General features: G+C 46.8%; 1 protein-coding gene across 2 annotated transcripts in view; it reads left to right on the top strand.

Annotated features, from left to right (window-relative positions):
- Window positions 1–24,372, top strand: part of CRIM1 (cysteine rich transmembrane BMP regulator 1) — a 77,885-nt gene that overhangs the window by 20,472 nt on the left and 33,041 nt on the right. For both annotated transcript variants that reach the window (XM_061559053.1, XM_061559052.1), the window contains exons 3-5: window positions 16,326–16,568; window positions 22,673–22,799; window positions 23,802–23,923. In XM_061559053.1, the coding sequence (XP_061415037.1) occupies window positions 16,326–16,568; window positions 22,673–22,799; window positions 23,802–23,923 (492 nt within the window). The remainder of the gene's footprint in view (window positions 1–16,325; window positions 16,569–22,672; window positions 22,800–23,801; window positions 23,924–24,372) is intronic.

The raw sequence follows: 24,372 nt of genomic DNA, 5'->3' as shown, positions 1-24,372 counted from the left end.
ACCTCACGGTGCTGTGAGATCTCAGCAGGCGTGATCCCAGCGTGCAGTTGTTGACGGTTAGATTGGGCTTGCACGGCGAGTTCTCTGATGTGTTCTCGGGGTTGCACCACACGTGTCGCAGCGCATCGCGCCGAACGGCACGTGGTACAACCAGTGCCGGATTAAGCTAGTGCGAGGCCTGTCGCATATGTTATTAAGGGGCCCTAAATATAAAAACACGTAAATATTAAAACACACATTTTTAACTTGCATAGTAAAGTAATTGTATTTTTTCATTTGCTATACTGCCAGATAATACGACAAATCGCTAACCTTAAACACACAGTCGTTCATAAAAGTTGAAGGCAGTATAGTACTATAGTAATAGAGCAAGTGCAGAATCACTGAACCGGAATTGATAGCTTGAAAAGTTTAGCGCGGGGCCCTTGAAAGTGCGGGGCCCGTAGCAAATGTAGCTACTTTTGCTACTCGGATAATCGGGACACTGGGTACAACCCGAAAATAAATCGGGAGATCCGTACGGCACAGCTGCGGCTACCTACGCAGTTGTACTGCACGGTGAAGTGTTTGCTGGAAACCTGAGTGGGGTGGGTGGCGGCATCGTCGTCCAAAAAGCCACTCTTTTGTCTCGCAGCAGTTGCGCGAAGTCATCTCGGCCGCGGGTGGCTCTGCTCGGCTGTTGTGGTGCCAGGTGTGGAATGTGACGGTTTGGGGTGTGGTTGTCCCGATCCCACCTCTCTACCTTTCCCCCCCTCTCTCTGCTTCTCATGGCGATTGATCGTGATGACGACGACCACGACGACGACGGTGGGCTTCGCGTGTTGCGTCCGCCGCGTGAGAATTTGCGCGCGCTGTTGTTATGGCGCGCGCAGATCCCATAATGCAACTCGTATTGTCCGATCCATCAAGACGCGAACCACACTGGTAATTTCACGCGGGGGTGGGGGGGGCGACTTGTGTCCTGTATTAACCCTCTGCTGCCTGTTATCACCGAGATCTGCCGGTATTAGCGCTCCCGTCTGACTCGCCCGTAGCAGCCCAAAGGTGTTTGTGTGTCTCCCTCCTGAGTTACGGGAAATAAGTCCTGGAAAAAAATGCAAACACCCCCCTACCCCCCCCCCAAAATTAACCCTAAGTGACAGGTTGAGCGTCTATCTTTAAAATGCTGCGTGGTACGAATACGGACGCAGCAATACCTCTCGAGAAATGTGCTCTGTTAAACCCAGTGGCGCTTCGGCGTATCCGTTTACATTTTAGCCAAGCAGTCCTCAATTGCTGGCCAAAGTAATAATAGCGCACAGCAGCCTTCTATTGAAGGCAATTGCCGAGATGCATTCATCATTAAATGACTTTTCAACAAATGTATTTTATCCGATTATACAAACAAATAAAATAATCGGTCATTGAAGTCTCCAATGTCAAATCGAATCATTTGGGCACCTATGAAAATCTAGGTTTTCTTTTTGCTGGCGCTTGCAATTGATTTGTAATATTATGATTATCTTTAATTTTGTTATCGGCGCAATGTAAATCATAGCTGACAAAAAAATGTGAAACCATGATGGAAAGACATAAATAACTCGAGGTAAAATATATTTAACAACAGCAGCTAATTGCATTCAATGCAATAAATAATTTATGTAAAGTATTTTCACGTGCATGACTATTGTGTGACCTCCCAGAGATCTATGCCGCTGATATATAGTACTGCAGACATGCAACAATTACTGTAGAATTAGTAATAATAACAATAAACTAAATAATTCACAGCCAATTGTTAATCCACTGCTGGATGAAGGTCACCCCTGGCAATGTCGGTCGTAGGGGTTGTGTGACCATACTTCACCACGCTGGTCATTCAGGGTTGGGTGGGGGGGAATGATTTTTGTATCTGTCGCCACTGATGTGAATAGTCATGGCCATGAATTAAACTCAAGTCGCAGTGTGAACCGTTGAACCTCCGCACCACCTTCAAACCTCCATATCGGCGCATGAATCCACACGTGAATCCATATGCCTCTCTGTACACGAGTGCAAACGGTGCAAATATTTTTTGTTTGTTACAAAATTGTTAATTATAAAAATGTTTCGAAGTCGCCATGGTAACAGCCACATCATTCTCGCAAGAGCCGTATTTTCTGTCGCAGTGCGTGTCGCAATGTAACCATTAAATGAAACTGTTACGAAAGCGCGCGTTCTGTAATTTAACACCGTCATGGGCAAACAATTTGGTTTACAAACATACCCAACCCATAAGGGCTCTCGAATCGTTTTACAGCAGACGGTCTAAGATGGAAGGAGCGCTACTTGCTGCTGCTGCTGTAACGGGCAACACGAGCGGAGAAAGCGCGATCGGTATAGGAACACGACACGGATGTGCCCGCACACACACCGACCACGGGGAAATAAGGGGCGATGTTGATGTCTGATAACACAAGTGGCGATGGTTAAATGACAAGCCGCACTTCGACTCAAACAATGGAACCGCATTGCTGCTTATATTCACTTCCCGGCGAAACGGGAAAAGTTCAGTCCAGCACCCCCACGATATTCTTGGTTCTTCCGGTAAAGTCTGATGAAGACAGCTGGTGTTGCGATCGAAATGTCGTGGGTTTTTTTGCTTTGATTATTTTCAATTTAATTCGAAATTTATTTCACTATTTTTCTTTCTTATTTTTATTGTTATTTTTTATTATCTACATGATTTTATTTTATAATCTATATATCTTTTTTTCTATCCACGTGATTTTACCGAAAGAACCAATAACATGAACTCCTGCAGTCACGAAAGTTTTAAGCCAAAACATACCCATGATGTTCTCGACGTGGATACCTAAGATCGATCTTCACTTGTAATCGTTGCTATTTCCATAAGACAGGAGAAGAAAGTAAATAGACGAGGCTAAATCCTTAACAGCACCCCTGCTGCTGCCCTTTGTGATGCATATGTGGCCCTTGTTGAAGCACGTGGTGGCTGCAAAGGGCTTCGTCCTGAAATACGTGCAGCGCGCCCAACGCCATGGGGGGGGGGGGGGTGGAATAGCCTCGGGTTATTTGTTATGCGCCGTTACTCAACCGCTCGATCTCTCGGTCGGGTAAGACAGAACAAACTTATCCCCCCCCCTCCTCAATTTCAAACGCAGAGGAAGTCAGCGAGTACGTCCTGTGACGCATGCTTGCGGAATGGGTACCAGAAAGCAGACTCGGCCAGCCTCTGCCAGTAGCGGTGCTGAATTTGTGGTGGGGGGTGGATGGGATGGGAGCCAGTGGGGGGGGGGGGTACTAGGCGGAGAGCAGTGTAAACATCGGTGCCAGAGTAGCGTGGCGCCGGCAGAAGCCTGCGGATTTTGCGCTTGAGCTGTGCAACCAGCCGGTGCAGAGGAGCGCTTATTGCTTGCTTCGGGGGTGGGGGGGGGCTCCAGCGGACAACGCGCCGATCGATGGCAGTGAACGTTGAGCAGCAACGGGAGACGTGGGGCCGGGAGTTTTCCGCGATGACGTTACGCTGGCAGAGGAGCATTGTACCCATCGTGTGTGCTGAGTGATTTTCTGCAACTCCGTGGTGATGATTGCTTGAATATGCGTGCGGTGTGGTGTTGAGGTGGTCCTCCGGTGAAGATGCACCTGGCTCGCGGGGCTCTGTGAGTCTTTTTTTTTGTGTGCGGCCAGCAAGCGTGCTTTCTTAAGCCCCACTGGCACGCGGCTAATAAGAGAGCCAAGTCGGTTTTGGAAGATGTCTCAACAGTCACACGACGTTACAAGCATACGTGAAGTTTAGCAAAGTTTTCCAAGAATTCATGATTGCACGTGTACAGCATATTGCTTCGGATTGGTGGTATGATTTCTGTCACTTGTGCTTTGAGTTCAAACTGTTAACATATATCAACCCTGCCTGTATAGAATATGACATCTCCTTATGGTTATATAGCTTGTTTACAGTGGATTGTACCGTGTCCATCTGTGCGTTCAGTCGTTTGAGCTTAAATTTGAGTGAACATTCTGAGAAAGGAATTACTGTTAGGCATGGGGGTTTCCCTATGCTAAAGAGTTGTAAAACACAACAATCACAATGCTTTGCACGTTCATGAACAGCGTTATTTATTTTGCTATCTAATGCCTCCAAGCAACAAGTCATATTATGTACAAAGCCAAACACTGAGCTATTTATTTTATCACGTAATGGGAACCGTCCCATATATCGTTTACGCCAGCCCATTGAAAACACCCACAAGCAACACCCTTGGCGGCTTGGGCGCAGTCTCCTATTCACAGGCCAATAAACACCGCGCAGGGCTGTTTACTGCAAAACATATCCGACAAAAAATAAAATGTTCTCGCCTGCAAGGTCAAAACGAGGAGACAATGGAGTTGCACATGCCTGGCTTCCCATTGTAGAGATGCTTGTGCCACCTGGGGAAACTCACTCACGTGACATTGGGCAACTGCTTCACTTAGGGAGACTCGTTCCCTGGCATTGTGTGGGTGCCTTTTTTTGCGTTAGTTGCTTGTTTTACATTGCAGCTTTGGGAATTCTGCAAAAGTTGTGCGATTTTTTTTGTTTAACACGGAGATGACCATGCAGTCTATTTAAAAAAAATCATAAATTGATGATTCAAGAAAGTGGGAACAGATAATAACCGGCATTTAATTGTGTTAATACTCGGATATTATCTGTTGACCGGCCTGTGCAAAATTAGTTTGAAGTGTTACGTGGGTTGGTTTTCGTAGTTGTGCTGTACAGCTCTCCGATATGTTTTAGAGTTATACCACGTGTTGTTTCGCACGATGTCTGATGATAGGCCCCATGTTCTGGGAGCTTGTTCAGTAACTGATGCTCCCAGTGTGTAGAGCGAAGCGTTGGACATTGTGCCAAACAATACGACTATGACCTTAAAGCTTCGTTGTGAGAAAGATGGATGAAAGTGATGGCATTCGTGACATCACTGCATTGACATTTCATTAAGCCGCATTGATATGTATCGGAGTGTAAGGTCACCTTGATGTAAATATAACTATAATTGTATGCCTGGCCTTGACATTAAGATCTTTTTTTCTCATTAACAAAGTTGAAAGTTCGTGTCTTACAACCTGGCACACACAGGTCAAGCCAGATATGCTATCTCCGAGGATAAGAGCTGTTTGTGTTTTGGGTTGTCTCTTCTAATATCCGATGTGGTAGAATCTCCCAAAATGACATTTGAGCAATTTAGAGTTGAAGGCCTTCAGAAACATGGGGGGCACCTCCTTGGCAACAGCCGCAGTGAGTCCAAAAAAAACAAGCGACACAAACACAGCAACCTCTGATGCGCGGCACGTACACAAACGCGAAGGTTGTTTTGCGCACACGCATTTCAAAGTCCATTGAAATCCTATGACATTAACGGTGCCTTTTTTGTGTGCACGCAAGTTTGTTTTTTTCTCCCCGCAAAACGGCAGTAACATTTCGAGCACATTGGGATGGGGAGTGCGGGGGGGGGGCTGGGGAGGGTGGGGGGTCGGGCGGGCGGGGGGTGGGTGGGGGGCACAGCGAATGAAGGAAGATGTCAGCGGGTCGCGGGGGGGAATAGTTTGGGTGCAGTCGTGGAGCGCCGCCACCGCGGCGGGTTAAGTACGTCTCGCTCTCTCGGCACTTCTCATGTGGGGGGGCATTGAGCAACGTGTGGCCGGGGGGCAGAATCTGGGTTGCGTGCGAAGTTTTGGCGAGAAGAGCGGGGTTGGGCCGGCCGCAAAACGCCACCACGGACGGTGGGAGCGTGCGCGGTGAAAGAAAGAGAGTAGCTGGAATTCCAGTAGGGCCAGGTGGGTTAACACACGCATGCACACGCACAGTCACACCTCAACGCTGAGGACGCACCTACAGTATTATTCTTTTTTACACGTAATTACAGCAACGTCTTTGGTCTGGACGTCTAATGAATCACATGAAGGAATGTAAACAAGTGTCCTCGTGGTCAGTGTCTCCAGAACATCCCGGCTAATACTAATTTATTGCGTTTTCACTCCTTGATGGACTGTGGGATTTTTTTTTATGACTTTGCACGAGGGTCATACAATCTTCATGCCACTTGTATGAATGACAGTCGAATGTGATAATGTAGAGAAAACAGTATTTTTTTGTGCGTGCCCCCTATGGCCGACCACCATCTCAAGTTATCACGGTCGCTTTGGCGTAAATGCTGAGACCATACAGGTGGGTGCCAATGGGACCGAACAAATCCATTATGACAGCTGGATTGAAGAGCTGCATTCCACCAACAGCTGAATTTTTGGCTGTACCGCAGGTGGATTATTTGATCATCCCACTGGCGCACAATGGGTATGTGCTAGGGCTGAACAATTTGGGGAAAATATTTAATTGTGATTTTTCTGACAGATAGTGTGATTTGATTTGCGATAAAAACAAATTAAGTCAAGCTTAATTTCAATATTCACCGTGTAATAGATTTAAAACATGTGATGGAGCATTACCACGTGATACCATCAAAATATGAACTGCTTTATATATTCTAATGCAAGGACGAGAACTTAAAATATATGAATTGCTTCCAACATGTATTTATTAAAATGTTTTAATTGAAATAGAACAATCAAACATAGAACAATTGTTAATTCTAGATTTGATGTTTTACCTACGTGACTTTACCGAAAAAACCTAAGAATATGAACAATTGTTAAGTTAAAAAAAGAAAGTCATAATAATACAAAATAAAACCATTCCAATAAGAAAGTAATAGGACTTTTCAAATCGCAAAAAAATTGCAGCCTTTGCGATTTGCTAATCACATTGTTTCAAAATGCTATTTCGATTTGAAATCGATTAATCGTTCAGCCCTAGTATGTGCGTAGGAAGAACACTGGGTGTGAAATAAAAACTATTCTGCACATTCATTTGAAAGCCAATGATGACACACGTCCCTTAAACACAACACTGGTAGTCTTAGTAGTGTACTTCCTGCTACACAGTAACCATAGAACTTAGTCAAATCAAGTCTCAGTCCTTTGCCAAACCATTGCTGGATGATGGCCTCCCCATGCCGTGTTGACCATGTGGGTTGCTTGACCATACTTCAACATACTGGTTAGTGTTGAATTGGTGAAAGGGCAGCCGAGGACCAGTTCAGATATAATTTGCTACTGACATTAACTACGGCTGGGAATACAACTCGGTTAGCCAGATTTAAAGTGCAGTGTGCTCATCGCTTGCACCACTGTTCGACTCTAGCAAGCATAGCCCGGGGCTAAAATCAAGGCCTTTAAGCCACGAATGTGGCCTAGTCATACTTCGCTGTGTACTCAAGAGGAGTTCTGTTATTCCTAGGAACGCTGCACACAATAAATGCCAGAACTCCATGCCAGAAGGTAGTGAGTTGTAACCAGTGGAGATTTTTGCCCAATAAAAGTATGTGCCAACTGCAATAATCAAAAACAATGTGTCAGTGATTAAATTAGCTATATTGAACTGGCTTAAAATTTTGTGAGCGCCACAAATCATGCTATTTATGAACAAACCTCTTGACATGTCACAGATCATGATACTAAACCTTTATATTCATTGTAACCTGCTACTGTAAACAATAAGACATGAAGATTTTATGGCAAATCGGGTGTCCATGAGGGTGAATGCACGAGAGCGTGTACGAGTGTGTGTGTGGAGAGCAATCGTGCTGTTTTTAATGCACCGCGCTAAGAACCTGCCTCCCCGAGTTCGATTCCCACTCACGGCCAACACCAGTGACGATTATCTGAACAGGGCCTGGGCCTCCCCTAGGTCGGTTCAGCTTAAAATAAGTACCTGGTGCGACGTATAAACATTGCCACTGGGGAAACAATTGTGGCCAGGTGTGGTGCTGGCCACCCACTCCCTCGTATTAATAGGTGCTCGCCAACAGTCTATTATGGCTATATGGGGGATCTTTGTCTATCTCCAAGTGCTCACACTTGTGCAAGTGATGCTTGCTAATCCAATAACAATGCACTCCCTCGTAAATAGAGAAACATTACACTCTGGGCTCATTCCCAGGACTCAACTGGCTACGGTATGCAATGGACATTTTAATGTGGCCGATCTATTGTGTTTGGGCCTTGGTTAACTGATCTATTTTGACGTCCCGTCGTGTTTTCTCACTGATATCCTGGTCGCATGGCTCCAATCCACTTCACTGGAGTCTTCCTTGAAGGGTAAAATGTGCAAGCACAGCAGCCTACTACTTCTGTGCCTAATTTGGCATTAAAAACACAGGTTACCCACCCCTTCCCCCGTTGTTAAGTCTGGTTAGATAACGAATACCCGTACGATTTAATGCAGTTGACCTACACGCACACTGACAGTGACACCGACGGCTCGTAAAATTCAAATGTTGGGTGGATTAAGTGCTGAGTTGCATGAAAGCGCACACTGGCGGGGTGATTTGTTTTTTTTTCAGGACACAGTTTTAAAGTCCCCGCTGGTTGTGCCGCAGAGCCGCGGACCTTCCTGTTGTTTTTGGTGAATTGTCGCGGGCATTGTTAGCGTCTGGCGTCGACAAAGAGGCGCGTTACTCACGGGTGACGGGCCAGCCACCGGGGATCCCAGACTACTCAACGTTGTTTTGCTTTTGCGCGCACAGACAGTTCATATCGGCCGCTGGATGCGCCTCTGACCGACGCGTTGACCACCAACACGACGAGTCTTTACAGTCGGTGTCTCCTTGAGCGCGTGACTCAGAGGGGTTGTTCACGTTTCCGCGATGAAATGGGAATTGCTTTTTCTTTATTCTTAAATTTAGAATTAATGCTTTTTCTTTCCCCTTTTTAACAAAGCCGTTCAAAATGTCCACACCGCTGCACACGGAAATTCCTCCGAAACGAGGACGAATTTTGGTTTGTTTGTTTGACGCGAGCAAAACGTTTGTCAGCGTTTCGGTTGAAAAATGTGCAGTTATCGAAAACTTCATAGGGTTGCAGGTATTTCTTTTTTGAGGCGATGGTGGACACGCTCTGCTCTGAGCAGCTGAACGAGGCATTCGCTTGACCACGTACAGTGGGGCAATTGTGCCCCCCCCCACACACACACTACACTACTCGGCCACCTCCCATTAACGATGCACCCCCCCCCCTCCCATCTTGTCTCTCTCTCAAAACCTCTCCACCAAAATGCTCCCCGTCTTCGTGTTTTTTTGGCACCAGCGAGACACACCTGGGCACGTCTGTTGACGTCTAACATTACAGCAGCTGTTTAGTCGTGGTCTGGGGGGGGTGGGAGGGTTTGTTATGTTTAAGACGTTTTCCTCCTCTCCCTCTCCTTCGACCGTATTAAGTGACGCCAACCGCGATGCTGTGTGATGTGCTTGGCATCACAGTTACGCTGCATGTGTGTGGCCTCTGTCCTCGCATTGCACGACTTTATATGTGTATACGGTAGAACATTCTCGGCGTGCTAAGCAATGCGCATGCTGAAATGCTTGCGTGGATGTTTAAACAATCCCCAAGTCGTGTGGCACAGTGACCCTTTTAACACTATCCGCAGGTACGAGGCAGTGTGTGTTGTTGAGCAAGCCCTCTTTAAGCGAACAATGCGCAGGCCTGTGACCACCCTCCTTCTGCAAATCGGTTTAGTTCGTAACGCCCACGTGCGTAATCGGTACACCCCCCCACACACACACACATCTCGGCTGTGAGGGACATTTGCTCCTCTACCTTATCCGTGGATTCTAAACGTTTGATTTACCCTAATGTGGCCAAAAGGTTATATAGTACAACAACATACACGGTCTGCCGTGTGTGTTGCATTGGCGGTGTACAAACATCAGGCTGTGGGGGGGGGGGGGCATTGGAGTGGTTTCCTTCCAGTAGACGTTGCCCCTCCTTCTAGTGTTAGGTGAGGTTTTTTTTTGTCTGCGTCTGATAAGGCTTGAAATTGGAGCTCTCTGCCCTGCATAGCCTCCTGCCAAACAAGGCAGGTTATGGCTAATGGAATGAGATGCAGAGCACGAGATAGGGCCGATGTATGTGTAAATAGTTGAGAGGGCAAATAGCAACAATGTTGGTTACATCACGGCAGATATGCCAAATGGCTGAGAGTCACATTTCTCACGAGAAATGTGTATCGACTGGCACAAATGCTTACCGATCAGCAATTCGGGGGTGGGGGAAAAAGGCATTTTAAATGTTTATGGGGGGGCATGGGGAGGGCATACCGTGGCTCTCGATGTGGATCAGTGCTCGGGAAGCTCGCTCTGGCAGCGGCCGTGAAAAGCCAAAAGAATTGCACAGTCACAAAAGCGAAGCTCCGTTCGTGGTGCCAAGCGAGCACGCCAGTCACATGCCTGCAGGCCGTATCAGTCAGACAATCGCGCAGACTTCACTTCCTTTTCACCCGATAGCCATCTCTTGAGTGCAGTGATTTGACCGAGGCCTAGATGCAAATATGGCCAACTTCATGTAAGTGCATATTTTCTGCTAACCGCAAGCAAAGTATGATTCATTTCCCTGAGTCTACCTTGACATTTGCCAAATAAGATTTTACGAGGAATGTGTCTTCGTAGGTGTATTTTAAAATGTCATTCCGGCTGAACCTTTTGAGCCTGAACAGATGGGGTTGTCGAAAAGGCTAATTTCTGTTAAATGGTATCATGTTCTACGAAATACATAAATGTATTTTTTTAAATAACATTTTTTAATGTTTAACTCTCGTTAGTAAAGATAAGACTAAAAATAAGAACTTTTCATGGAAAATAATGATGCCAGATGCATGCACTTCCTACGGTTTAGATATATTTCCAAAAGTGAAAGATGCCAGCACCCATGATTCAGAGGATTGTCACGCACCTTCCTATGCTCATAGCCGGTATAAATGTGTTTATTAGGGAGCTGCCGAATGTCAAGCCTGGGATGATAATTTGGTCATGCATTCGTCTACTTATCACAACCGACATGGCAGACCAGTGCCTATATCAACAATCTTCCTAAGATTTTCCTCATCTTGCCATCTCAGAAGTCAAGAAGGATGTGAGCCTGTTTAGTACCAGGCTCAACTCACTGCACATATTTATTTAAACGAAACATATTACTGGTAATAACCTCCTGGTTACACCAGCCCACAGGAGATTATTCTGTCCGTCCGTCGTGCATCAAAAATGGGAGGGGTGGGGCTGGGTGGAGAGGGGAGGGTGGGGAGGGGCTGGGTGGGGAGGGAGGGGCTAGGTAGGGAGGGAGGGGCTAGGTAGGGAGGGGAGGGGCAGGGTGGGGAGGGTAGGGCTGGGTGGGAAGGGGAGGGTGGAGAGGGGCTGGGTGGGGGTGGGAGGGGTGGGGCTGGGTGGGTAGGGGCTGGTCACCCCGTGGTGCCCTTACAAAACTCAACGTTTAATCTATAATCAACGATTTTTGGGTTTAGATCGCGTTTATTTATAAATGTGTCGTAACCCTCCACCACCCGACACGGCCAATCAGTAAAAATGTGTCACGTTGACAAAGACAAATAGTTCACTGCTTTAGCCCACTGGTGTGTTGAAGCAACAACATTTACAATTTGAGTACTCAAATTGTAAATGTTGTTGACGTCACTTTCAAGTTATATCTGTGAATCACCTCTTGGCGCTCCTTTCACCAACCTCCACTGACCAGAGTGGTGAAGTATGGTCAAACAACCCCCATGACTGATATGGCGTCGGGATGCCTTTCATCCATGAGTTGATTTACGTAGTTTTTTAGTAAGGGATTATTTTCCTAAACATCTACGAGTTAAGTGCCACAAATGAAGAGCCAATGCCGTCGAGGACTGTAGGGGGAAGTGCGTGACTGGTTGAGATCTCACTTGCCACTGATGTTACCCCTGGCCAGGAATGTAACGCAGGTCGTCAGGGTTCATAGCACAGCGGGTTAATCACTTCGCCGCCAATGCACCTTAGCGATTAAATAGCATTATTTGATCTTGATTTGAAGTTTTCGTGACTCCAGGAATCCATATTCTTTGGTTCTTTCGGTATAAAATCTAATAAATCACGACGTTTTGATCGCAACATAAGCGGTCGTCCTCAGGCGGAAAAAATATAATCCAGCAGTGGAAACGTTGAACCAGCGAGAGAGCTGTTACAACAAGAGGTTATATATGTGGCGATGGGCAAGCAAGCAGGGGTCTGAGCTTATCACTTCATAAGCGTGCGGCCGAGAACACAATTCGTGCGGGATGCTTCATCGGTCACCAAACTTTATAAAAAAAATGGAAATATGTGAGCGCATGAAGCTGGGCGGGTTGTGCGGAGGAGGAGGAGGGTGAAATGAGTTTATTTGTGGGCTACCTAGGCCTGTCGAGCCGTTGGAATGACTGCGGGCTCGCCACGTCTCAGTGACGTTTTCTTTTTTCAGGGATTAACTTCACTTTCGAAAGATTTCTGATGGACGAGCGAAAGGAAAAAAAAACATGTTTATATGTCGAAAAAAAGGCGGGTGGGGTGGGAGTATTAATTTTCGGTACATTGTGTTTTTCATCCAGAGTCCGTGTTCCAAAAGGTCAACCTTAAATAATCGACTGACATGAGCAGTACCTGTGAACTGCGAGTCTGTTCCGCTGTGTTCTTTCGTCGAATGGAACGACACTGTTTAACACTGCCTGAGTGCAGTTTCAAAAATCAATGGGGCGTTGTATCCCGTCCGAATTTCTCACCGCAATAATTCTGTTCTGAATCGATGTTCATATCTGTGGCAATGATATTCGTCGTATATTGTTATTAACTTTCATTTTCGAGAGGCCACATTGTCAACTTACAAATGAGTGACGTACTCTACCATTGGCCATAAAACCCGAAGGCGACAAACAGTAACGCTTAGTACTGATGTTTACCTTGTTTTTTAGTCAAACCTTATATTGCACGTATTGTCATTTACTAGTTTAAACGCTCATGACAGAAATTCACCTTTGTTACGATGACGAGTGGTGTGCAGGCACTTACAATATAATTAATCTGCATTGAAGTTGGGGGGGGGGGGGGGGTCTTGATCCTTTTGTGCGTGGTCTGCCCGGACAGATAATCTCCAAGCTGCCCACGCGGTTATCGGGCAGACACACACAGGGCCAAAGTCTTCTGCCCAACAGCTGTTTTTTTTTGCGAGCCCCTTGATAAAGTTCGGCGTGGTTAAGGGGTGGTGGGCGCGATGTGTCTGTGCGCCCCAGCAGATGGGAGGCGAACGAGTGGTGTGGTGGGGTTGGGAGGGGGGGGGGTGGGCAGCTGGTTGGTGGTGGTGGTGGTGGGGGGGTGGACAGGCGTGGGAGCGCCGCGTTATGCCGCTGACAGGGGTCACTGCTGCGGCTTTATCGCAGGCCGCGCGAGGAGCGTGTGCGTCGTGCCGATAGCCAGCGCCGATGACAGCTGCTCCGTGTGACGAGTTGGCCGAGGCGTGGCCGCGTGTGCGGGGGCGAGGGGCCCCCGGCTTGCTGACCCAAAATGTTTTTGGTTTGGTGTCGTTCCTCTTCGTTTTAACGGTGGCACGGCAGTATAACTCGATCGGCAGGCCATGTGCGGTGGGGTAATATATGTGAATACTCTCACCTCATTCAAGGTGTCTGACCAGTGTGGAAGCACTGGCGGAGCCAGTGGGGGTGGCACGTGCCCCCCCCCCAATGATCCGATCGAAATCCCTAATTTCGATCAGATCATTTGGGTTAATTGTTAGTAGTAAATCGGCATTTTGCCACACACACTGCCACTATGTAGCATATTATTACGTGCCAGGGACTCTATGAGATGATAGGATAATAGTCTGGGTCCATAATTGGCAATAAGTAAGGGCAAAGCAGTTATAAGTGACTCACAGAATTATACGCAGTTGCGTATAAAGGACACGACTTCCCTGAAGGCATCACCACCTTCAGCGAGCGCGATGCCGATCACACAACGCGGTTCGAATTCGACCCTCGATCGATGGCTGCGCCATCGCTGCATACGCGTCGAATAAAGAGCAAGGGACAAGTCTTTACAACTCCTATCATTTTTTATTGCTGGAGGGGTTGCCCCCCTACCTGAAAATCTTGGCTCCGCCATTGTGTGGAAGAGTAGGCCAAATACCCGCAAGATGGGCTCTCAAGGCCTTCTTCTGGTGAAAGCCTCTCTGCCAGAAATAGCGTGAGCCAGCAATTGCAGGGGTGCACCTTCACCATAAAGTCTGCGTGTACTAACGTACACACGTAAGACAAGGTGACATGTTTTAAAAGAAAGTTTCCCATGACATTTGCGTGGTGACATTTAAAAAAAAAAATTCGCTATTTCAGCGTGTTCTATACTCGATAGGAACACTGCTTTTGTGTTTTTTTTATTTTATAAAACTTGGGGAACTTTTCTGGCTGTGATTTATAGGAACAAGTGAAATACTAAAAATAAAATAATCATACAAATTGTATTATTATTATTATTCTTTGTTTCACCTACGTGACTTTACCGAAAGAACCAAAGAGTATGGATTCTTGCAATCACGAAAACTTCAAATCTAGAATTAAGTTAAATTCTCTTCTCCACCGTCATCATTCACCATCGTCCACCACGATAAATCAACTGCAACAGACGTCCTCTTGTCCGCCACTTCAACGTTATTCGCGAGCACCGGCCGCTATCCCTTTTAGCGACGGTAACACCGCCGCCATCGTCGATACGCTGCCTTGTAATTGAAAGAATATAAATAAGCTCGGGTGTTTTGCCAATGGCCAGGCCATTCAAAGCAGGGCGAGGGAATTTAAGTGCCCTGAGGTTGTGGTTGTAAATGTTGGCTTTTGTGTTGTACAAGTTGTCTGTGCGCCATTGCAATAAGTAGATATCGCTGTGCCTTTTGTTCGCCGAGGCACGCGCTGTTTTGCTTTCCAGTTGTAAATTGGACTCCTTGGGTACACAGCACTAATGCACACGCTCCGTTGTTATATCAGGGTGTCCCCGGTTCACCCAGCCTTGGAGGTCAAAAATAAATGTACAAGTTGTTATGCATACAGGCGCTCCAAGGGTTGGTCTGTGCACGTACCGCATGCTCCCCCAGCATTTGGAATGACAGGTGGCATCGCACAGCGTTTCTGTTTAAACATTGAGAATACTTATACCCATGACGACAAGCTGGGGGACACACCAGCCTTTTATAGAGCACAAGCAAAACGGTTTCAACAACAAGCACGCAGATTGCAGTCATCGTTTGACGAAATGTGTACTGAACTGATAGTGCGCTATTGGCCTGTTTTTGTGAGAAAATACCCGCGGGTAAATGTTAACGCACAACATTAGCTTTGGACGTGAACGAAAAAGACTCCCTCCTACTCCCAAGTCATCTCGTCACTGTGTAAATTTAAAGTGGCAACAAATGTCAAGAATTCACCCGTTATTTACAGCACTTCCAATGAGCCCTGAATTATTGCACCATATACGCTTTGTAAGACAAATTTAAACAAACGTTGTTTTCGTCAGCGCCGCATATCAAAAGTGTTTTTTGTTCTGGAAAAAAATGTTAAATCCCGAAGTCAGTAAAACAGAACTTAAAAAATATATAAAAACCACATCTTGCCTCTGTCAACTGTTGAAAACCCATAACGCGTGTGTCCATTTAAGAGCCGACTTACCAGTTCTCGCGTTCCATACAGTGCAGTTTTTAAGTTCATCTGTGTCGTAGCCAGGAACAAAAAAAACCGACTGGTATGTCTGAGCAGAGGAAGGGGGCATGATGGATCGTCAGAGAAGCAGCTGGAGGAATAGCGAGGAAGTGAGAGAGGGGGGTCAGCATGGGGTGAGGGTGGCCAGTGTTTTCAGCAGCAGGTGCCGGAGCCTCTCTCTCTTGCGGTGTGCGTTCGTACGCGCGCACGTACGTGTGTGTGTGTACGTGTGGCCTCTCCTAGGTCGACTCAGCCTCCAATGAGTACCTGGTGCGGTGTTTAAACATCGCTACTGGGGAAACAAAGGCCGTCGGGCGTGGTGCTGGCCACTACCCCCTTGTGTGCCGTTCCGATCTTCATAGGTGCTCGCTAAACAGCACTTGCTCCTTCGAGTCTGTTAAGGCTATAGGGGTGTCTATGTACGTGTGTGTGCAAATACAGTAGCACCGTGGTTATCGTGCTGCACTACAAACTTGGTGACTTGGGTTCAATTCAGTGGTGATTATATGAATCGGTCCTGGGCTTCTGCTAGGCTGACTCAGCCTTAAATGAGTACCCCGTGCATTATGTGAACATCAGCATTTGGGAGACGTGGGGTGGCCAGCCAGGCTTGGTGTCGACCAGACACCCCTTCGACCGCTGCGCCGGCCTTAACAGGTGTCTCGCGAACATCCACGTGCCATGCCGCTAAGCGAGAATCTTCGTCTTTCCTTCTCACGTTCGCGTGCAGACGAGAAGCCGGACTGCTCGGGCGTGCGCTGCGTCGTGCAGTTCTCCCCACGCTGCCCCGACGACTCCGTGCTAATCGAGGGCTTTGCGCCCCCGGGCCTGTGCTGCCCGCTGCCCAGCCGATGCGAGTGCCGCCCAGCGGGCTGCGTGCGCAGGGCCTGCCCCTCGGACTCGCAGGCCACGCTCATGCGCAAGGCCACGGGGCGGCCCGGAGAGTGCTGCAACGTCTACGACTGCAAGCGCAGTGAGTGTCCACCCCCGCATCCACTTCCTCCCGCAACCTGCCACCACCCCCCCCCCCCCATTCCCCCACTCGACTAGCCCCCCGTCGGATTCAATGCCATGGTTAGTGGCATAACTTGTTGAGTGTGCAGGCAGTGCAACTGCACCGAGAACCAGGCGCCAGATTATGCAGAGTGGAGAAAGTCGAATTGGGATCCTATGTCATTCTTTGCGCCAGGACCCATGCCAACCGCGCGCTACGTCCCCTGCACGTGGCGTGAAGATGCCTGTTTCCTTCCACGCAGGTGCAATTGTGTTTCCCTCCTTCGTCCTTGGCGTGGGACTCCGAGAGAATTCGGTGGCTACGCGAGCTGCCCACCCCAACGCACGTGGGGGTTTCCATTTCCCGTGAAGGTTTTAGGTCATTGTGAAAATTCCCTAAACTTTTAACTGAATAATATGGACAAAATATAACAAATAAACTTTGTGGGTCTTTTGGTCAGGGGGGGACTTATTATGAACCAATTCTACTCTCTGGATTAATTATTTAGAAAAAATTATCTGCACAAGATTAATGCATTTATGTGTATTATCACTTCTCAAGAAGCACAGGAGTGGAACGATTCAGAGCTACCTCTACCAACCCTACTTAAATCAATTTGAGGATATCTTTTTCGATTCAGATTACACATCTATTAAATAATAAAAAAAATTAAGTAACTCCTCCTTTGATTGCAGGGGTGATATTAACCCATTTACATACATTAGAGGTACATCGTTAAACATCGACTCTTAGATGTGATATGCAAAGCATGTATTGTGAGCTTTAGAATCAACAGTAAGCAGGGAATCCTTCCAACCAGCTGTGATCACTTAGAAAAGTTAATATTTATAAGGTCCGTAATAGTGCACATGGAGAAACTTATCCAGAACAGTTCTTCTAGGTAAGCTTCTAGCTGGCACCATTACGTGCCATGTTAGATATTCTACACCAAAAGGCATCACAGGCCAGGAAACTATTGCCTCTGGTTACAACTTGTGCGATCGTTCGTGTGCCTTTTAAAAATTAAAAATACATGCGCCGCTTTTTGGGCGGAGTGCCATGCTGCGGCACCGCACGTGTTTTTGCCATTGTCCGTCGAGTCAGCGGTGAGTGCGAGAACGAGCACTTTCGAGATAGTTTTTAAACAAACTCTTAATTTCAAGTGTATATATATGTTTACAACAAAAAATCCTGCCAAATAAAGCCAGTCGGAACACAAGAAGACATCCACTTTATATATTTTGAAAAAAAAAAAATCTTTAATGGAATACATGCGATTGTAGACGTTACAAAACACCCTGCCCCAGTGATTCATAACATTTAAAAACAGCTGGTTTGATATCGTCACGTATACAGTACAAGCTTGCTTGGAGGAACCGTGATGTCAACAACCCAAAATAATAAAGTGGTTTATGCTGCTCACATTGTCAATGCCAACAGTCGACGGTCTTATGCAACTCCCGACAGACAGACAGTGGAAAGACGACACTCACCATGAGGTTACCAGAATGAGCTCTCACCAGTGGTCTAATGGGTTCTTCTTTTTGTAACATTTGAGTGAATGTTAGCGACCTCTTGTTGCTGGTGCGAGTCACTTGAACCCATTGCACACAACAACACATATCGATTGCTGCACACGGCGTTGTATCGTGAGCTTGAAGAATCGATATTGATCATTGAACCGATGTACCCTCACATTCCTGCTGTCGCAGCTGTGTTTGCAAAATGCAAGCTACGAACAGCGGTGTTTTGTTTATAGTTCATAGTGCTGCTTTGTGGAGGCTTAAACCGTAATCCTCTTGATTTAAAAAATAACATTCTGTCAGCCTTAGCTATAATGAGATGTAAAGGATTTTGAAACCTTATTGTGGCAGACGAGCAAAATATTTTTTTACCTCTTTGTTTCGGTTAAACAGAAGGGGTAAATGATCGAAAAATAAACTGATTGGAGTGTCGAGATGTTAACCGATACCTTTGGCCAGTTCACTGAGTGCTAGGTATGAATATCAAACCAGTGCCCTGCATTATGACTACCCCCCCCCCCCCCCAGACAATCTGTTTTGAATTACTGCCGGACTTCTAAGTTTGTGATATGCAATATTTCAAAATGCTTTTAACAGCTTCGCAGACTTCATCTGCCAATATGGTTTCTATAATTATTTATTTTAGTTGCGAGCCATGTGGGATGTTCTTAAGGGTGCAGTGTTTATGCTACTAGCAAACCACACCGTGTTCAGAGCTCCACATTTTCTTTCTTGCTTTTTTGTTTTGTTCTGAGAGCTTTCAAAAGTCCCTCGCCACAAGTATGAACTATTCACATCTGGTTTTGTATCGGTGGGGCTTTCTTCAATTGACTGGGTCTCAAAGCCGTTGCTCTTCTACAAAGTGCCCTTTTTCATCTCAGCTCGGAATGAAATGAGTGCCCAGTCCTGTAATCTTGTTAGAATACTTTAAAAAAATGTGTAATGTACAGCTCTGTAATTATTTATTCCCTTCGCCTTTCCGTCACAGAATTAGTTAGACCATACTTCACCACACTGGTAAGTGTAGGTTCCAGAAGGGGATCGAGGATAAAAACAGTTTCCAGGGCCCACTAGAAATGTGACAATTCACCCCTCCAACATATGGGTTGGATTTTCACAAACTGGGGTCGCGATTCGATTCTGGAATAAATTATCTTCTGCACGTTTTTGCATCATCTTTCTATTGTTTCAGTTTTTTACATCATTTGTACAGTTGTGTTCACATCATGAATACAAATGTAACATTCGCATATAATTAGCATATACTTGGCACACATTTCTTTTTGTTAACTCCTACGCGCACGATTCAATACGTGTTATGAGAGTGTAGGAATTTATTGTTTCATCGACAAATCAATGCATCATCCTCATCATCAATATTATGCAATCACACCTCCGATTAGCAGGGTGCGAAAGAAGTTCAACGTACACGCACAGCTCGCACGCGCCAGAACGTGGCACGCATTGAGCCGTGGCAGGGCACGGGGGCCTTGGCAAGACGAGCGAGGCAGCAGCCTTAACGCTGCTGCAGGGTCTCCCGGACTCCTGATGCATCTTGCCAAGTTCATCAATTTAGATTACAGCATAAATGAAGCCATTACACACTGAGCACACCTGATGATCACTAAACACCTGCCACGTGCCCCGCGTGACGTAAAGAGCACCATTTGGAACATGTCTAGCAATCAGCAGGCACATGCAGTGTGTAACAACTTATTGCATTTGAAGGGAGACAATCAGTAAGCCTGGAAGGATGTGCCGAGGCGCCCCGAGTTCGAGTGTAGCTGGCGATTCTGCTGCGTTGGCAGTGATACACAAGCACAATTCATAGATTCAGCACATTCATCTCTAACAACTTTGTGTCCTTTAAAAATATATATAATAGGCAAGGGCCATTTCCCGAAACGCCGCCTGTTATATTTATGCATTTAAGGCCACAGTGTTGTTGATGAATGCGTTGAGTTTTTATTGAGTCCCGAGTGTTATCAGAAGTGGTCTCGGGTCCCATTCTGTCTTCCCCAACTGGCACCAGCCAACGTGGTGAACTATTGTCAAACAACGACCATTAGGAGGGCTTCATCTAAGCAATAAATGACACGACAAATATGTTTCAGTATTTTAACACCAAAACTTGACGCGATAATATGCTCGTGTTCGTGAGATAAAATCCTCCGATGTTATTTTAAATGGATGCATTTAAAATCACTGTAGGTCATTCTCCCACATCAATATCAGTGCTAGACCTTGAATGACACCCACGTAGTTCTGTATAAAATAACAAATACCTCTGCTCTGTGCTTGGCAAGGTGCCATTATTTTAAAACGTACATAGCTGGTAGTTTACGGGTCAGCCCAGTTTAAGCGGGGTCCCTTCCCACTGGATCACGACTCAAGTGCCGGGGCAAGATTGCAAGCGGAGAAAATTGCCAGGACGAACGTTCAAATTGGTCTTGAACTTGGCAGTGGCCCAGTGTGTTTATACCGATTTCCGAGTCACATCAGGCACAGTCACTTGAGAGCCTGTGATTTACCGGGTTTGCTTTCCAGCAACATTAGGATTAATGCTCGAATTGCTATACACACATTGTTATCGGCATTAAAAAAATAGTTATAATAGACTGAAAAACGTGTTTGACTTCATGATGTAACATTGAACTGGTGCACTGATAGCAGAATGGGGAGAACGTAGACAGAGGGGGGAATCGCAGTGGAAGACGAGAAAGATAAAATGTAGAGCATATCTCTTGCCACTTGAGTAACAACGAGTGCATTGCCACTCGCTTATCTGGAAGGTGAAGATTGTGGTTTGGTGAGACAGAACGTCAGTGCGTCGAAATGCGCGGCCGCTGATTCTCAGGTTTCTAGGCGTCACTTAAAAAAACAGCGAGTAATCTTACTGCGAAGGCAGTCAACCTGCCCACTTGCCGATTGCATAGATTAACAACAACCCAAAAAAATTGTCGTGCAAAAAAAAAACCGACTGCACTATTTTTGGTACTTGTTCCCTGGTCAGAGTGTTCCGTCGGTAGCGCACTCCTTCGTGGCGAGTGTGCTCAGGGCTTAATTTTAGCTGGGTCTGTCTGGGTCAGCGACCCGGAAAATATACATGCACCCTGCACATCGCATCCAGTATGCCTCTCGCGATGACCGCGGTTGCTCAGTCAAATTTCTTTACTCCAGGCTCTTAGCCATTTAGGCATCATGCGTGCCACTTGTGCGTCACATCGCAGTGCCATTGTGGCACGCCACCGCCATGGTGAGAGTGATTGCAAACTGGAACCGCAGAGAGTGTGGGATCACGGTGGGGGGGGGGGAATGGAGGGCAGGAGATGGGGGGGCTATGAGGATGTTTACGGGTCCAGCTCTTCTCCCCCGCACCCCCTCTCCCAGTGCGGGCGAGCGAGCGTGCGCACGCACAGTAGCTTTCCATGTGCTCTGGCACGCAGGGGTCGTGTTTCTAATTTTTTTGCACATGGTGCTTTTCATAGCGGTGCGCGCTGGAAGTAAACAGATCGTCGGTTGATGGCGTGCTCGTGGGTGAGAGCTGTAAAAATGTGTTTTCTCGGCCCTCGGTTGTTTTTGTCAATGATGGACTCTATTCCACACGTGGAGAACATTAAGCCATAACTTAAAGCATGCACCTATTGATAACATTCCTTAACCAAAATCCACAAGGAGCCCTGATGCATTGCTGTATATGCAAACCTCCAATTTATTGGTGGGACTGAATTTTCTGAGCAAGGTGTAAAATGTGTGCTCGCATAAACAAAATGACTTGGCTATACGTTATTTCACTTACATGCTCATCTGTCTCTGTACGTGCATGTCTCTGTATGTGTCTATCCGTGTGTGAGTCTGCTTGCACATGTGTGCCTGTGCGCGAATATCTGTGTGCATGCGCGTGTGTTTCTGTGTGTGCACGCATGTGTATCTTTGTACTGTGTGGGGAGCAGTGGTGTAGCGGTTAGCACTGCAAACTCGGGCACCCGAGTTCGATTCCGGCTCATGGCCAACACCAATGACCATTATTTGAACCGGGCCTGGGCCTCCCCTAAGTCGGCACAGCTTAAAACGAGTATCTGCTGCTGTGTGTAAAAATATCACCGCTGGGGAAACAAGCCGGCCTTCATATGTGCTTGCTAGCAGCACTTACCCCAACAGTCTGTCAAGGCTATATGGGGGATCTTGGTCTTTGTCTTTTGTCTGTATTGTGAGGAGCGGTAGTGTAGCGTGTAGTGCACTGCGCTATGAACCTAACGATACGAGTTCAATCCCCACTCACGACCAACAACAGTGGAGAATATCTGAACCGGTTCTGGGCCTCCCCTAGGTTGACTCAGCCTCAAATGAGTACCTGGTGTGGCTGATCATGTACCAAAGGTGGCCAGGTGTGGTGGGGGTGGTGTCGCCACACCACCCCCTCATGTGCCCGGCCGGTCTTCATAGGTGCTCGCTAGCAGCCCTTGCCCCAGCAGTCTGTTAAGCCTTCACGGAGGATCTCTGCTTTCTCTCTCCGTGCATTCCCCCTTCTGCCGCGATCTGCCTCGTGGGCTCCTCCAGCATTCGACTCGGACTGCAGAGGGGTGGAGTGCCCTCCCGTGCTGGACGTGAGCTGCCCGCTGGACAGCCAGCCCACGCCCGGCAAGCTGACGAGGGACGGATGCTGCGTGCAGCCCGACTCCCTCAGGTAGGTCGATCGCTCAGTGGCTCGCTGACTTGCTCGCTCACTCACTCGCCAGTTCTTACGCTCGCTCACTCAATGAGTCACCACTTTACTCCCTCCCCGGTGGCATATCCAACATTGGCAGCCGTGTCTCTTTCTGTCTCTCTTGGGATGTGTAATTGACATCCCGAAGACTGCTGTTTTTCAATACCTAATTTACGTTCAGATTTTTTTTGTGTTTAAGTTGTTGATTCATTATTTTGCTGCTGGTGGGCAGTCTTACGTAATTATTTTATTAATTGTGATGTGAATGAAAATTGTACTCCCTGTGGAGAGGGTTATGGTCACCATTTGCAGTTCAAGTTTAAAGACACAACTCCTAGCTGGCCGACATGAGCTTGAAGATTAGAAAAGAGACTTTATATTGCCAGGTGTATCATTATAGCCTTCCGGTGACATCAATTCAATACGTTTCCGATTACATTAATCCAATGACGTCACTGAAATGCTAAAATAAAAGTCGCACTTTAAAGTGTCATAAAACAGGGGACACACACATATACCCCAAGTGTGCAGCTGCAGCAACAATAAGACCTGGTGTTTTTCGTGTAAGGCTTTCCTCCCACTGGTTGAACACATTTGTGCATTAACTGTGTTGACCATAATGGAGGGACATTTTTAAATGTCATCAAGAACATCCAATATCAATCAGTGTCGTATCAAGTTGTTTTTCTGTTGGGGACTAGCCCATATTGTAAATTGGCTACATTGATCAAAGGATTCCCTAAACTTTGAAGGCTCAACCCAGAGCAAAAAACTGACTATTTTCAAATATGCAAAATGCATTTTGCAACTGACATCCATGAATCAGCTTTCATACTGCTAAGTTAATCCTTCCACACACAAACATGCATTGAACAACATCATATCATCCACTCGTGTGCTTGTTTTGAGCCGCGTCGCTCCTTTAAACACGGGCTTCAAGCCTCGTCGTATCCCTTGTCCTGTCGCGTCGCTGCCACCCAGGTGCGTGTGCGGCCCTTCGGAGTGCAGCAAGCCTGAGTGCGAGGCGGGGACCGTGGCCAGGCTGCTGATCCGCGGCGATGGCACGCCGGGGCAGTGCTGCGACGTCTACGAGTGCGTCAAAGGTAACGGCTCCCCCGGAGCTCCGCCACTGACTCACGTCCGCAGCCTGTGACTCGATCACCCCCAGCGGAGCCGTTGCCTTCGCTTTACAGATCCCCGCTGGGCAGGAAGGCATTCGCCCAACGAAGCGGTTTAATCTGGAGGAGTGTTGTAGCAGGAAAAATATTCCGTGTGCTGGGCTTGAGTAAACAGCAAAGATTGTTGGGTGTAGTCGATGGCATCAACAGGTTAAAGGAATGAAAAACAATGTCTGTTATCTTATAGAGTAATAACCGGATAATATATATATATCTATTATATGATATAAGTTTAAAGCTTCACAAGTAAGAAGAAACATGCATGAAAATCACGGATATGCCCTAAGTGTCAGCGCTGTGGGGATGTAATATCATAAAAGGTGATGAGTGCATCCTACTGATTTTAAAGTGTTTTTTTGTTGCTCATCAATAAA

The sequence above is a fragment of the Lethenteron reissneri genome, chromosome 25 (genome assembly GCF_015708825.2).
Source record: "Lethenteron reissneri isolate LAM-NWPU_2019-01 chromosome 25, ASM1570882v1, whole genome shotgun sequence".
NCBI lineage: Eukaryota > Metazoa > Chordata > Hyperoartia > Petromyzontiformes > Petromyzontidae > Lethenteron > Lethenteron reissneri.
The sequence above is the reverse complement of the archived record's forward strand: the minus strand, read 5'-3'. Positions and strand labels throughout refer to the sequence as shown.